The 14,159-nt window shown below is 46.1% G+C and overlaps 1 protein-coding gene across 6 annotated transcripts in view; it reads right to left on the bottom strand.

Annotated features, from left to right (window-relative positions):
• FAM184A (family with sequence similarity 184 member A) overlaps positions 1–14,159 on the bottom strand; it is a 300,376-nt gene that overhangs the window by 135,310 nt on the left and 150,907 nt on the right. For all 6 annotated transcript variants that reach the window (XM_077487031.1, XM_077487035.1, XM_077487036.1 and 3 more), the window contains exon 5: positions 1,390–1,571. In XM_077487031.1, the coding sequence (XP_077343157.1) occupies positions 1,390–1,571 (182 nt within the window). The remainder of the gene's footprint in view (positions 1–1,389; positions 1,572–14,159) is intronic.

Below are 14,159 nucleotides of genomic sequence, written 5' to 3'. Positions count from 1 at the left end.
TTTGGACCAAAATCCACGGAAAAGTCTGATGAAAGTCTGATCCTGTGTATGAGGCTTAAGAATAGACAGTTACTAGGAATCAAACAATATAGGAAGCAAAGTTAAAGTGGTTGTAAAGGCAGAAGGTTTTTTCTTTTTTTACCTTAAAGCATACAATTAACCTTCTGTGTGCAGCCCCTCTTTATACTTACCCGAGCCTGATCTTAATCCAGTGCTGTGCATGAGAACAGCTGCTCTCTCCGTTGTCTCCCTCCTCACGGGGCAGATTGAAAGCCATGGGAGCCATTGGCTCCTGCTGCTGTCAATAAAATCCAGTAAAAAGGCAGCTGGTGGTGGGGCTGAGCTGCACTGTCTGTGTCTGTAGACACAAACAGTACGGCTCAGCATCAAGTCACAGATGTGCCACCATTGGAACTAGAGGAAGAGTCAGGAGCGCCAATGAGGGACCCAAGAAGAGACAGACTGGGGCTGTTCTGTGCAAAACCACTGCACAGAGCAGGTAAGTATAACATGCTTGTTTTAAAAAAAAAAAAAAAAATGTAGCTTTACAATCACCGTAAGGAACTTGGCAATAACATGGTATATAGTCACACTATGAGGACAGGATAATGAGAACGACAGGAAATAACAGAAGGTGTATAGGAAACAGGTTGACATGGACACACACAGCTAAAGCTACAACAAGGATATGGTTTTAAAAGAGTATGGACCAACCAGGGAGAAAGCATATGGTCACACCCTTGCATGTGCAGAGCTCACTGTAACAGATAACCCAGGATGTTATGCTAGTCCAGGACACAGGACAATGCAGAAAAACATTAGTAAAGGAAGCAACAAGAGAAGCAGAAACAAATGGCCAGTGGGGACAAATGAAACAGCAGGTTTAATACCAGGACCCAGGGAAAACAAGAGGACTACAGCAGGAAACAGAAACCTCACCAGGAGGAAGAAAAGCGAGCAGGCCCAACTACCAGCCCAGTATCAGAGCACTCCACCAACGACTGTCCAGACAAAGAACCCACACAGGTAGAATCTTAACAGTGTGACTGTGTGCAAAATTCTAGGACAGAATCTGATATGAATGGCTCACTGTATTAGTGATGTTGAATATGCTGACAATAAAGGTAATCCTTACATATATATTTGCAAGGTAAAAAGTATGTAAACAGTATGACTCAACAATCCAACATTTTTAAAATAATGTTATGATCATTAGGGAAACAAAATTACAAAATATTTCACAGTTTTGACACTGTAAATGAAAAAAGTGTAAGCTCTATCACTGTGGAAAGATTTAATAAAGATGTCTCTTGTTCAGCAATTACAAGGTGGACAGCTGTAACTAACACAGTTTGTTGTCTAACGGTGTTGATAAAAGGCATTTCTTACTTTCTCCAGCGCAAGGATCTGTTGCCTTTGCCGTTCATCTAGGTTTTGATTTTTGGTTTGAAGCAGAATCCGCTCTTCTTCAAGTCTGACTATTTTCTCTTTTATCCTAGCTTTTTCTGACTCCAAGTCCTGTATGGTGGCTTCTTGTGTCATTTGTGTGGCTTGAAGCATTCCAATATGACCTAGAAAAATAGTGAATCCTTTAGACAGTCATTGCATGCCCCCATTACTAAGAACGAAAAATGCCATATGGCTGTATTTATAACAAATGTGACAAATTAATACAAAATACAAAAGGATGGGAAATATGGAATTTCTGCTGGACAGAACATATTAGATTTTAACGGAATATAAACTCCTGCAAAAGTGTAGCTGTGCAACTCTGGAGGAGCTAGACAACTGATTTACGTTGTGACTGGCTGTGTGTAGTGTACAACACAGGTAACTAAACCATCGACATCTGGTCACCTGCTGTATTTTTGGAGTCAGGCAGATTGAAAACTGCCACACCTACCACAAACTCAGGTCCCCAACTGTCCTGGATCGTTCAGGTCTCACAGGTCACTTTTGTAAAGCAATATTTCATCTTAACATTTTAAAATCATTGAATGCTACTCTAAGGGCCAATTCACACCGACTTGCACTAAAATGCATGTAAATTTCCATCCATTTTAGTCCCATTTTAATGCGCGCTGACGTCCGTTGACATCCATTTTCACATCCGTTGACATCCATTTTGACGTCCGTTGACATCCAGTTTGCATTTTACGCAACGCAACCTTATGATGTGAATAGGACATGTTGGAAAATAGACATCATTCTGATGATCTGCATTTTATAGCTGTGCTAAAATGCACTAGTGTGAATTGGTTCTCGAGGAACCAAAAGTTTTATATTTTTAAGGCAAATTTTACAGTTTAGTAAGAATTCATGGATAATCAAGATGCATTTAGGCTTAAATGAAACCTATCACTAAGGCTATATGGAAGTTGCCATTGTTTAGCTTTTCTTAAAGAAGATCTATCATTATAATTTTTTTTAAAGTTCTGTCCCATGTTGAACAAAGTACCTGAGGTTCCTTTCTAACCCTAGCTATGAGGTCCAAACTGCACCCCTCCATTCCTGTAGCAGGCAATCTGACAGCAGCTGGGAAGGAGACGTCTGTTTGAGAATGGCAGCATGTCTCTGCTCTAAGCATTTTCCCAAGACAAACAAGTGCAAAAGAAATGCAGAGGCTGAGATTTCACCCCTCCATCAGCATTCCTCTTGCTGGGAAAGTGCTTACAGTGGAGATAAGAATATTAAGTCGTTATGAATAAACTGTCTCCTTTCTAGCTGTTGTTTGATCAACCACGGCAGGAGGGAAGGAAAAAGGGCAGGACATAGATAGGGTTAAAAGCACATAGCAACATGAGAGAAAATACTACATGTACTTTGTCCCATAGGGGACAGAACTGTAAAAAAAATTTAAATGGGGGGTGTGGCTTGGACAGGACCCGAGATGGTTGCCTGAGGCAAGAGCTCCCGCACAAGGACAAAAAAAGCCTTTTTTTTTATAGGAGTACCTCAACACACCGCACTATGAAAGAAACCGGGATGCAGCTCACCAACAACATTCCAGAGATATTTTGTACTCGGCCATCAGGCCAGCACATGGAGACACAGGCCTCATCAACGGACTCGCCTAGAAGCGCTGCAGCCTCGATGTCAGGCGGACCCGCGGCTGCCAACCCAAGCCTCATCCATTTACAAAGGGACCTGCAGAATGTCGCCTTAGACATTATACACACCCTAACGGTGGCTATATCAGACCTAAAGACAGACATACAAACAATGAACAACCGCCTTACAGAAGTGGAAGAGACCTCCCAGCTGCAGGCTTCAGCTATCAGGCAAGTGCAAAAAACGTATGACTTACAACTACCACATTTATTTGATCTCCACAGGTAAGTGGAAGACTTGGATAACAGAGATCGCAGGCATAACATTAGGGTGAGGGGTGTCCCTGAGAGTGTGGAACCGAATAAAATGCCACAGACGATCTGCTCCATATTTAACAACTTGCTTGACCATCCTGCAGACTCCCCTATTGAAATGGAGCATCTACACTGCGCTGAGACCCCCTCCCTATGATTCCGAACCCCCCAGGGGGTTTGCTGTATCGTAAATTTTCCCCTCAAAGAGGAAATACTTAGAAAAGCAAGAGACTGCGGCCGCATTTTATTCAAAGGCATGGACATTAAGCTATTCCAAGATCTATCACAGATAACTTTACAAAACAGATGCACCTTGCGCCCTCTATTGGATGCACTACGCGGCCATAACATCCAGTACAGATGGAAATTTTCATTTTGTCTCTCTGCATCCTCCAGAGGCCGCACAGCACTCCTCCGGTCCCCAGAAGATTTACCCACCTTTTGTGAACAACTGGACATCCCACCGGTTAATATACCAGAGTGGCACTCCTTTTACTTTCCCACTGAACCATGGAAACCAGTTTTCCACAACTCTTCACCTAAAGCCCAGCGTCAATGATCCAGACGCCGCAGACTAGACCCCTCATCGCCTGGTGATCACCCATCAAGAAGAGATCTTCCTCCGCACAACCCAGGGCTTGATGCCACCCCATGTCGGGGACATCATCAACATGATATATAAAACTGACTCACCCCAATTCTCATACTGGACGCAGTAAGTTAAGATCTCTGTTTTAGTTTCTATTTTTTTGCCTAAACTGTTTCCGTATCTCCCTATTTCTGCTAAAACACCAGACCCCCACAAACTCTCAACACCCCACAAGGAACCCAACCTCAAAGAACTCCCCCTGATTCCGTGGTTTTGCCTTTGTCTTATGCTAAAGTACTGTTTTAACCCAATATGATTGCAGATCAGCAAAGCACTGCTATCTAGGTAAGAGACTATCCTATGGCGGTTCAGTGTCAAAGCCCCTTTTGCCCCCCAGAAACCCCTCAATGTACGCAATTACCATCTACTCCCAGAGAATGCAAACACTACAAAAGCAACTCTGTAAAGGCAGGTATCATACGTGAATTTTTGGAGCTTACGCATAAAGCCAACGTACCGCATTAGATATAAGTTCTACCAGCGGTGACTGGAGAAGGACATGAGCTTCAGCTAACCAGTAGATGACACTCGGGCACTAAAATATACCCGTAACATTTGTTCATGCTCTTACCCGAACTGTTTGTTTATTCCCCTATTTTTGACCCAGCACCGGACCTCCAGAGACTCTCGACACCCCACAGGGAATTCAAACGCAAAAAACTATTCGGGAACCCGCAGGCTTGGAGCCCAATCATCCCGGGTTCAGGTACTGTTAACACCCACACGATCACATACCAGCAATAAATACTTACTGAACGGAGAGAACATACTATGGCAGTCTACTGCCACACCACCTTCTTATTCACCTAGCTCCTCTCCAGTGACTGCATTCTTCATTGCTCATTCTAATGCCGCATACACACGTAGCTGACTATCCGGCGGACTTCCCGTCAGACTGCCCGCCGGACTTTCCGAACGAGCTACTTGCCCACACACGGCACTTTTTCAGCGGACTAATACAGCGTACTAAGTCCGCCGGACTATCCGCCGTACTTTTAAAATAAACGGACTCACCCACACACGCGGAGGAAAGTCTGCTCATTTTCATTTCGCGTTTCCAGGTAGCCGGGGCCAGCGAAGGAGGCGTCGCTGGCCCCGTCACCTTGTATGGACTTAAAGGGGAATCCCTACGCCGAAAAATCGGCGTGGGGGTTCCCCCCCAGGTCCACATAAGACCCTTATCCGAGCATGCTACCCGGCCAGCCACGAGCGAGCGCCCCCCCCCTTTCTGAGCTGTACCAAGCCGCGTGCCCTCAACATGGGGGGGTGCCTTGGGGAAGGGGGGGCCGTGCGGCCCCCCCACCCCAAAGCACCTTGTCCCCATGTTGATGAGGACAAGGGCCTCTTCCCGACAACCCTGGCCGTTGGTTGTCGGGGTCTGCGGGCGGGGGGCTTATCGGAATCCGGGAGCCCCCTTTAATAAGGGGGCCCCCGGATACCAGCCCCCCACCCTATGTGAATGAGTATGGGGTACAATGTACCCCTACCCATTCACCTGTGAAAAAAATAAAAATAAAACACACAAGGGTTAAAATAGTTTATTGCACAGCTCCAGGGGTCTTCTGTCCGTCTTCGGGAGTCTTCTTGCCGGACTCCTCCGCTATCTTCTGCTAGCTCTTTTACTAGCGGAGGAACCTGGCTTTCTTCTTCGCCGCCGCCCTCTTCTTCCAACTTCGGGGGTCTTGTCCCCCTTTTCTGTTCTTCTTGGCGGGAGACCGTGCCTTCTTTTACAAGCGGTGGCCCGGTCTTCTGTCGCCGCTGTCGCCGTCTTCTGTTCTTCTCTTCTTCTCTTCAGATGTTGCCTCGTCGCTGTCTCTGCTCACAGTGACGGGGACGCGGCGCACGGTGACTTATATAGGGACATCACTGGATGATGTCCCCGCCCATTATGATGTCACAGTCCCAGCATCCTCTGGGAATGTGACATCATAATGAGCGGGGACATCATCCGTTGATATCCCTATATAAGTCGCCGCACGCCACGTCCTCGTCACTGTGAGCAGAGACAGCGACGAGGCAACATCTGAAGAGGAGAAGATAAGAACAGAAGACGGCGACAGAAGACCGGGCCACCGCTTGTAAAAGAGCTAGAAGAAGGCGCGGTGGTCCGGCAAGAAGAATGGAAGAGGGGGACAAGACCCCCGAAGTCGGAAGAAGAGGGAGGCGGCGAAGAAGAAAGCCGGGCTCCTCCGCTAGTAAAAGAGCTATCAGAAGATAGCGGAGGAGTCCGGCGAGAAGACCCCCGAAGACGGACAGAAGACCCCCCGGAGCTGTGCAATAAACTATTTTAACCCTTGTGTGTCCTCATTAAAGGGGGCTCCCGGATTCCGATAAGCCCCCCGCCCGCAGACCCCGACAACCAACAGCCAGGGTTGTCGGGAAGAGGCCCTTGTCCTCATCAACATGGGGACAAGGTGCTTTGGGGTGGGGGGCCGCGAGGCCCCCCTTCCCCAAGGCACCCCCCCATGTTGAGGGCACGCGCTTGGTATGGCTCAGGAGGGGGGGGGGGCTCGCTCGTGGCCGGCTGGGTAGCGTGCTCAGATAAGGGTCTGATGTGGACCTGGGGGGAACCCCCACGCCGATTGTTCGGCGCAGGGATTCCCCTTTAAGTCCATACCAGGTGATGGGGCCAGCGACGCCCCGGCTACCTGGAGACGCGCTCAAAATGAGTGGACTTTTCTCCGGGCGGGAAAAGTCCGTTCATTTCAAAAGCACGGCGGACTGGCACACACACACGGCCGGATTGTCCGCCGAAATGCGAGTCCAACGGACAGATTGGAGTGCAAAAATACTTTTAGTCCGCCGGACTTTTGGGTAAAAAAAGTCAGCCGGAGCCCACACACGGGGGGATTTCCACCGGATTGTTTGATCGTGTGTACGAGGCATAAGAGACTGTAAAGTGAAAGGTGGTAAGACGGTAAAATACGTGAATTCAGTGTTGTATAGTATTTAGTTATTAGGAAGACTGACTACATAAACTTTAGGATCACTATAAGAAACCCCCTCATGCCATATCCCCCCCATAAAAGGAGACAGGAACTGCTCTTAAAATTACTTAGAAAATCATTCCCCATAACACAACAAGCCTCTTGGGCATATTGGTTCCTTAGCCACTTCAATACCAGGCACTTAGACACATTGGGCACATGTGGATGGCCATGGGGTACATACCTGGCCATCCTCATGTTGCCCGCTTCCCTGGTGGTATAGTGTGGGCATCTGAGGGGGGGGCTGCGCTGATCCCCCTGTCAGGAGAGCCACCGATCAATAGCTTTTCCTGTTTACATTGTGATCAGCCATAATTGGACATGGCTGATCACATGGTAAAGAGCCTCAGACTGACACACAGCTCCACCGATCGCCACGATGCACACCCCCATGGGTGCGTGGCAGCATGTTATCCTGAAGAACGTCATATGACGACCAGTCAGGATAACTGAACCACTTCCCGGACGTCAATCTGCTATTGACCAGGTGGGAAGTGGTTAGAGATACTACACACCTTTTCCCAAGCCTCTGACTCAGAACTAAACAACCCATGACATCACTTTCCCCCACAGTGTCGTTAGAGGCCTTGGAATATATATACGTATACCATCCATTGTGTGACCTTCCTGCTGCCAAAATATACCTCTCAACATGAGACATACAAGCAGATTCCTTTCTCTCCTATAAGGGAACACACATGACGCACCATAGAACAACTACCAAATGGCTGGTCCATAAAGAGGGAGTGGTCGGAGACTGAAAAAGGGGATGACACAAGAATCTGATTATCTCCAACATTGCTTAGTTGAAATTGGGTTCTACGCAAACCTATACATAATATTACGTATTATAATACTTGTTGTGATGCTTATTTGTTTACCTCACCTCCTTAATGGAAGTTAACTAAGTTCAAGGTGATTTTGTTTTTGAATCTTATGTTATACATCTAAACCAACACCACTCAATATTGGGGTACTCCATACCTTAAACTCCATCTCTTGCTCTCCAAACCCTTAGAACATACATCTTTTCACTCTTCTCACACTATTCTATATCCTTTGATCTATCTGTATATCCTCCTCAGTGCTACATCACTAGGTTCCTTCCCAGATCACTGTCCCCACTTAGCTGTCCACATGGACTAGAGCTGACACTCCTGATTCTCTATACTAGGTGGATAGGCGCACCTACGCCCACCTCCGGTACGAATACCCATAAGTGACTCAGTTTCACTACTGTGGTACAAGCTTTACAATACACAAACTTCCTTTGTATACCATCCTCTCCTCCCAGAATCCCTTGCTATCTACACTCCCCTTTTCTACCCTCTTCTCTTTCTCTCTTTTGTCTCCTTTAGTTTCTATTTTCCCTCACAACTGGGGGCCATTCTTCTCTATGCCTTCTCGAAAAGATTCCAGGTCACTTCCCATATATCTCAGGAGCTGCTGACCGGAATCAGCTAGATTCACATACTATTACCCATTCTTCTAAAAACACACAACATGCAGAGGGAACCTACCATTAAGCAGCAACTCTCACTAAAAGGTCTTTCGCTCAATGTGAAAGGCTTAAACCTCCCATAAAAGAGATCTTAGGTTCTCTCTGCCTTAACTAAACACAAAGCTCACTTCCTAATGCTACAGGAAACACACTTCCGATCAGATGCTACTCCCAAATTAGCAACCCACGTATATAAAAAAGTCTTACACTTCACAAACCCAGCCGCCAAAACTAAAGGAGTTTCCATCCTCATATCCAAACATGCTGATTTCCAACTACCTAACTCAATGATCAACCCTGATGGTAGATATATCTTTATCAAAAGGCACATATGCATCCAAGCCAATTACAGTAGCAAATGTATACTGTCCGAACGAACATCAAATAACATTCTTCAGGAAAATTTGTGACCTCCTACTCACCTTTCAAGAGGGCACACGGGTGATGTCACACGATGAACCCGCCCCTTATGACATCACAGTCCCAGCATGCCCCATGATTGTGACATCATAAGGGATGGGGTCATCATGTGACATCACCCGGTGACCCCGTCCCTTATGCCTATATAAGTCGATACGTAGCGTGTCCACAGCATTACAGCAGGAGAGAGCGTTGTGTCAACATTGTAAGAACAGAAGAAGGAAGAAGACGGCAACCACGAAGGAGAAGACCGGGCCAATGCTAGCAAAACAGCTGGAAGAGGATAGCGGAGGAACCCGGCAGAAGAACCGGAGAGCGGGAGAAGAACCGGAAAGCGCAGAGAAGTCTGATGAAGACCCCTGAAGTGGGAAGACCCCCAGAGCTGCTAATAAACTATTCTAAAAACATGTGTAGTGTTTTATTTTATTGACTCTTTTTCCCCCAGGTGAATGGGTAGGGGTACGATGTACCCCATACTTATTCACACAGGGTGGGGGCCGGGATCTGGGGGCCCCCTTATTAAAGGGGGCTCCTGGATTCCAATAAGCCCCTTGCCAGGGTTGTCAGGAAGAGGCCCTTGTCCTCATCAACATGGGGACAAGGCGCTTTGGGTGGGGGGCCCGCAGGACGCCCCCTTCCCCAAAGCACCCACCCCCCATGTTGAGGGCATGCGGCCTGGTATGGCTCAGGAGGGGGGGGGGGGGCGCTCGCTCGTCCTCACCCCCTTTCCTGATCGGCTGGGCTGCGTGCTCGGATAAGGGTCTGGTATCGATTTTTTTAAATCCATACCAGACCAAAGGGCAAAAAATGTGTTTATTTAATTGCAGCCAGTGCGAGATGTACAGTTGCCAAGAATCAGTGTGATAGAATTGCGCTGGAAACATTCTCGCGGGCAGGTGCTGTAGCTGCCCTTGTTTTGTATTTGGTCCGTCGGACCAGCATATAGACAAACGGGTTTCCCGCTAGGGTCCGGCGGAGTTCCAGTGGGAAAATTTAAAACATATTTTATTTCTAAAGTCCGTCGGATTTTTGGCATGAAAACGCCGATGGAGCCCACACACGATCGGAACGTCCGACAGATTTGTACCGTCGGACCTTTGCTTTCAAAAAGTCCGGTCATGTGTACGCGGCATTAGGGAAATGCAGTAGAAGGCGCTACATTCTCAAACAAAAAGTGTTCTATGGACACAGCACCAAAAGTGGGACATTGCTAGCCCGCACGATACAGGCATCTAAAGTCTTGTCTCTCATTCATCATATACGAGATCACCAAGTTACAATTCTCTCTAAAAATTAAGATATTGCCAACCATTTTGAAAATTTTTATGCCAAGCTCTACAACTTACCACAAAACAACATAGAAACATCGGCGATACCCGATTGACCGTCCCAAATAAGAGACTTCCTAGCACAATACTGCCCAAAACCCATCACCTTGCAACACGCTGAAGCCTTAGAACACCCTCTGTCTACTGAGGAATTACACCTAGCAATAAAACAAATGAAGGTGGGGAAAAGCCCAGGCCCTGACGGTCTTCTGTTAATTTACTACAAAAGCCTCTCGGACACACTTTCACCCAAAATGCTGGAAACATTAAACTCCCTATCGACTTCACTTACTCCCCTAGGCAACATGTTAGAAGCCCATGTAGCAGTTATTCCTAAGGAAGGCAAAGACCCCTCACAAGCATCTAATTATAGACCCATCTCACTACCTAATGTATACATCAAACTCTATGCAAAGATGAATGTAAATAGACTATTACCCCTTATCCCTGGCCTGATCTCATCTGACCAAGTAGGCTTTCTCCCAGGCAGGGAGGCCAGGGACAACACCATACGCACCCTGAACCTACATCACTGGCTCACCTCGTCTGACACTAAGGGATTCCTTCTATCACTCGACACTGAGAAGGCTTTTGACAGGGTGGCCTGGGACTAAATGCAGGAAGTATTAAAAGGCATAGGCCAAATACCTCGCATTTTTGCAAACATCAACACATTATAGACCAAACCTTCAGCAAGGGTTAAAGCAAATGGCCTCCTGTCAAACGCCTTCTCTATCAGCAATGGCACTTGCCAGGGTTACCCACTATCCCCCTTGATCTTTGTCCTGACATTAGAACCCCTTTTAAACAGACTACGGGCCAATACAGATATACAGGTAATCTCCATTCACGGTAAGGAATTCAAAGTAGCTGCATTCTACTATCACTGCAATCACCCCAATTCTCTTTACCTAACCTTCTGAGAGATATTAAACACTTTGGGGTCCTATCAAACCTTAAGATTAATTATTACAAATCCCATGCCCTAAACTTTTCCCTTTCCCCACACAAGGTTCCCCACTGCCAAGATTCCTTCCTGTTTCAATGGAAAAAAAGGCTATTACCTACCTTGGTATCCAAATCACCAGATGAATAATGGACCTATATAACCAGACTATTTAACCAGACTGGTGGACTGGAAAACCCACCAATCGGGGAAAGCTTGGGTCACACTAGAATGCTCCTTCATACGCAACCCAGTAAACATTCTTCCCTGGCTATCGCCAAGACATTGGCCCAAAGCCATTAAGACACACCCACTCATCTACCCCTTGCTGTTAGCTTTCAGCAAAGCAATATCTTTCTGGCACATATCCTCACAACCAGGCCCATTGACCTCTCTAAGGGGAAACCCAGATTTCCCCCAGGAGAGTCGACTACATTCCTACTACAAGAATGGCCACATGATGATATTTATGCACATTTTTTCCACAAGGGTCGACTTGATATCTATATCACGCACAAAGGAATTCCCCTTCTGGTCCTACAGACAGTTGAGACACTTTCTCCCCTCAAAAGACACCCCTGACAACATTTGAAATACTCTTCTCCTGCAATACTCCACAAAGACATTTAATTTCCCTCATTTACTCCTTACTCCAAGATGACCCCCACCTTTCACAGATAGAAGTCTCGAGGCTTTCTTGCAGTAGGGACCTGCAAATAACATACACTGATGATGAACGGGAAACCATATGCACATATGCCCACAAGGGATCAATGAACGTAGCAATCCAGGAAAATGGCTACAAAATAGTCACAAAATGGTATAGAAACCCTACCTGCCTGCATACATTTTTTCCTTCAATCCCAAACATCTGTTGGAGATGTAAACAAGAAGTAGGCTCGAAGATCCACATTTGGTGGGAGTGCACTGCGCTCCAACCATTTTGGAGAGAAATACACTCCATAATCACACCTATACCCTGGACTATAATCCGGCCCAATATCTCCTCCATCATACAACCCTGCCTAAACAATGTTGTCACAAATCGCTAGCCATGCACATTGTTAATGCGGGCAGACTCTGCATTCATGTTCATTGGCGCTCAATGGACCTCCCAACCATCAGGGAATGGTTAACCATTGCAAAGATTGAGGAGATGGAGGAACTGATTCACACCACACAAGATCACATACAGATATTTACTATTACCTGGGCTTGCTGGACACAATTCAAAAATACAGAACACTATAAGTCCTATTTCCCTCTGTGATATGATATTATCCTATCTATTTAGAACCAATTCCTGCAGTTATTGACTGGAATTAGGAATCTAAGATGAGGAGCAGCCCCCACTACCCTTCCCTAACTCAGTTCTATTCTTTCCCCCCTCCTTCCCCCCCCCAACTATTCCCTCTCCCCCCGTCTCATAATCCCTCCCCTCTCACCAAGTCTTCCCCTCCATTTATTCATTTACCCTTAACCCTCAAACTATCTTTAGGCCATCATATTGAAACAACCGGCAATATATGTTTAACTCCCCCACCAGAGACACAACAACCTTATCTCATCTGACAAACAAGGTTAATGCTCTTCTTAATACCATGGACGGATCTGTTGATAGTGATCCCCATGGTCAACAACCAATCATAACAGTACCTGTTTCAATTGTGGTGTCTCACCTTAAGATGTACAAATATTGGTTTAATTTACAACGTCTATTCGCTCACTTGATTTATTATGACCCAAGAAATCCTGTGGTTCTTCTTTCCATGACCCAAGATGTAATATCACATTTTGATTTGCCACTATGAACCTTTGTCATGGATGATTGCTTCAAAGATGTGTTAATTGCATTATCCCTGTAATCTATTTACTTCAGGGCTCGACAAAACCCGGGCGCCAGGTCGCATTGGCGACTAGAAATAGCGACCTCGCGCCTGGGGCAGCACAGCTGGGGGTATCCTGTCTCTGTGGACCCCCCCAGCGTGATCGCGTCGGGCCGTTCCGCCGGCGGCCGAAAATTTAGGCCGCGGCTTTGAGGCCTTCTGCGGTCCTATGATTCCTTATGGAATTTGGCGCCCTCTTGTGGTCGCCGTTGGTATGACAAACCAGTAATTCTAATGAAGCTTCCTCTGAGTGTTTTATATTACCTGCCTTTTCTTCCCTTTATTTAGAACCCCCTAAACATTATATATATTTTTTATTCTAACACCCTAGAGAATAAAATGGTGGTTGTTGCAATACTGTCTGTCACACCGTATTTGTGCAGCGGACTTACAAGCGCACTTTTGTTGGGAAAAATAATTTAGTTAATAAAAAAATAAGACAACAGTAAAGTTAGCCCAATTATTTTTTATATTGTGAAAGATAATGTTACGCCGAGTAAATTGATACCCAACATGTCACGCATCAAAATTGCACCCGCTCATGGAATGGCGACAAACTTTTACCCTTTAAAATCTCCATAGGCGACGTTTAAAAAAATTCTACAGGTTGCATGTTTTGAGTTACAGAGGAGGTCTGGGGCTAGAATTATTGCTCTCGCTCTACCGATCACGGCGCTACCTCCTATGTGTGGTTCGAACACCGATTTTATATGCGGGCAGGACAGGGCGCGTTTAAAAATTATTATTTTTCTTCTTATTTTAACTTTTTTTTTTTTTTTCCACTGTTCTTTTAAAAAAAAATGTTGTGTCACTTTTATTCTTATTACAAGGAATGTAAAAATCCCTTGTAATAGAAAAAGCATGACAGGTCCTCTTAAATATAAGATCTGGGGTCAGAGAGACCTCGGATCTCATATTTACACTAAAATGCAATTGAAAAAAAAATTGTCATTTGAAAAAAATAAATAAAATGTCCCTCTAAGAGCTATGGGCAATGGCTTGGAGACGGGGGGGGGGGGGGGGGGGGGGGCGGGCGACGGCGCTGCTATCTTCCCCTCACTCGTCTCCATGTCAGGC

Source organism: Lithobates pipiens, unplaced genomic scaffold, assembly GCF_037356315.1.
Source record: "Lithobates pipiens isolate NorthernLeopardFrog02 unplaced genomic scaffold, aLitPip1_a1.2 Scaffold_18, whole genome shotgun sequence".
Classification (NCBI taxonomy): Eukaryota; Metazoa; Chordata; class Amphibia; order Anura; family Ranidae; genus Lithobates; species Lithobates pipiens.
This window is presented reverse-complemented; position numbering and strand designations above follow the sequence as displayed.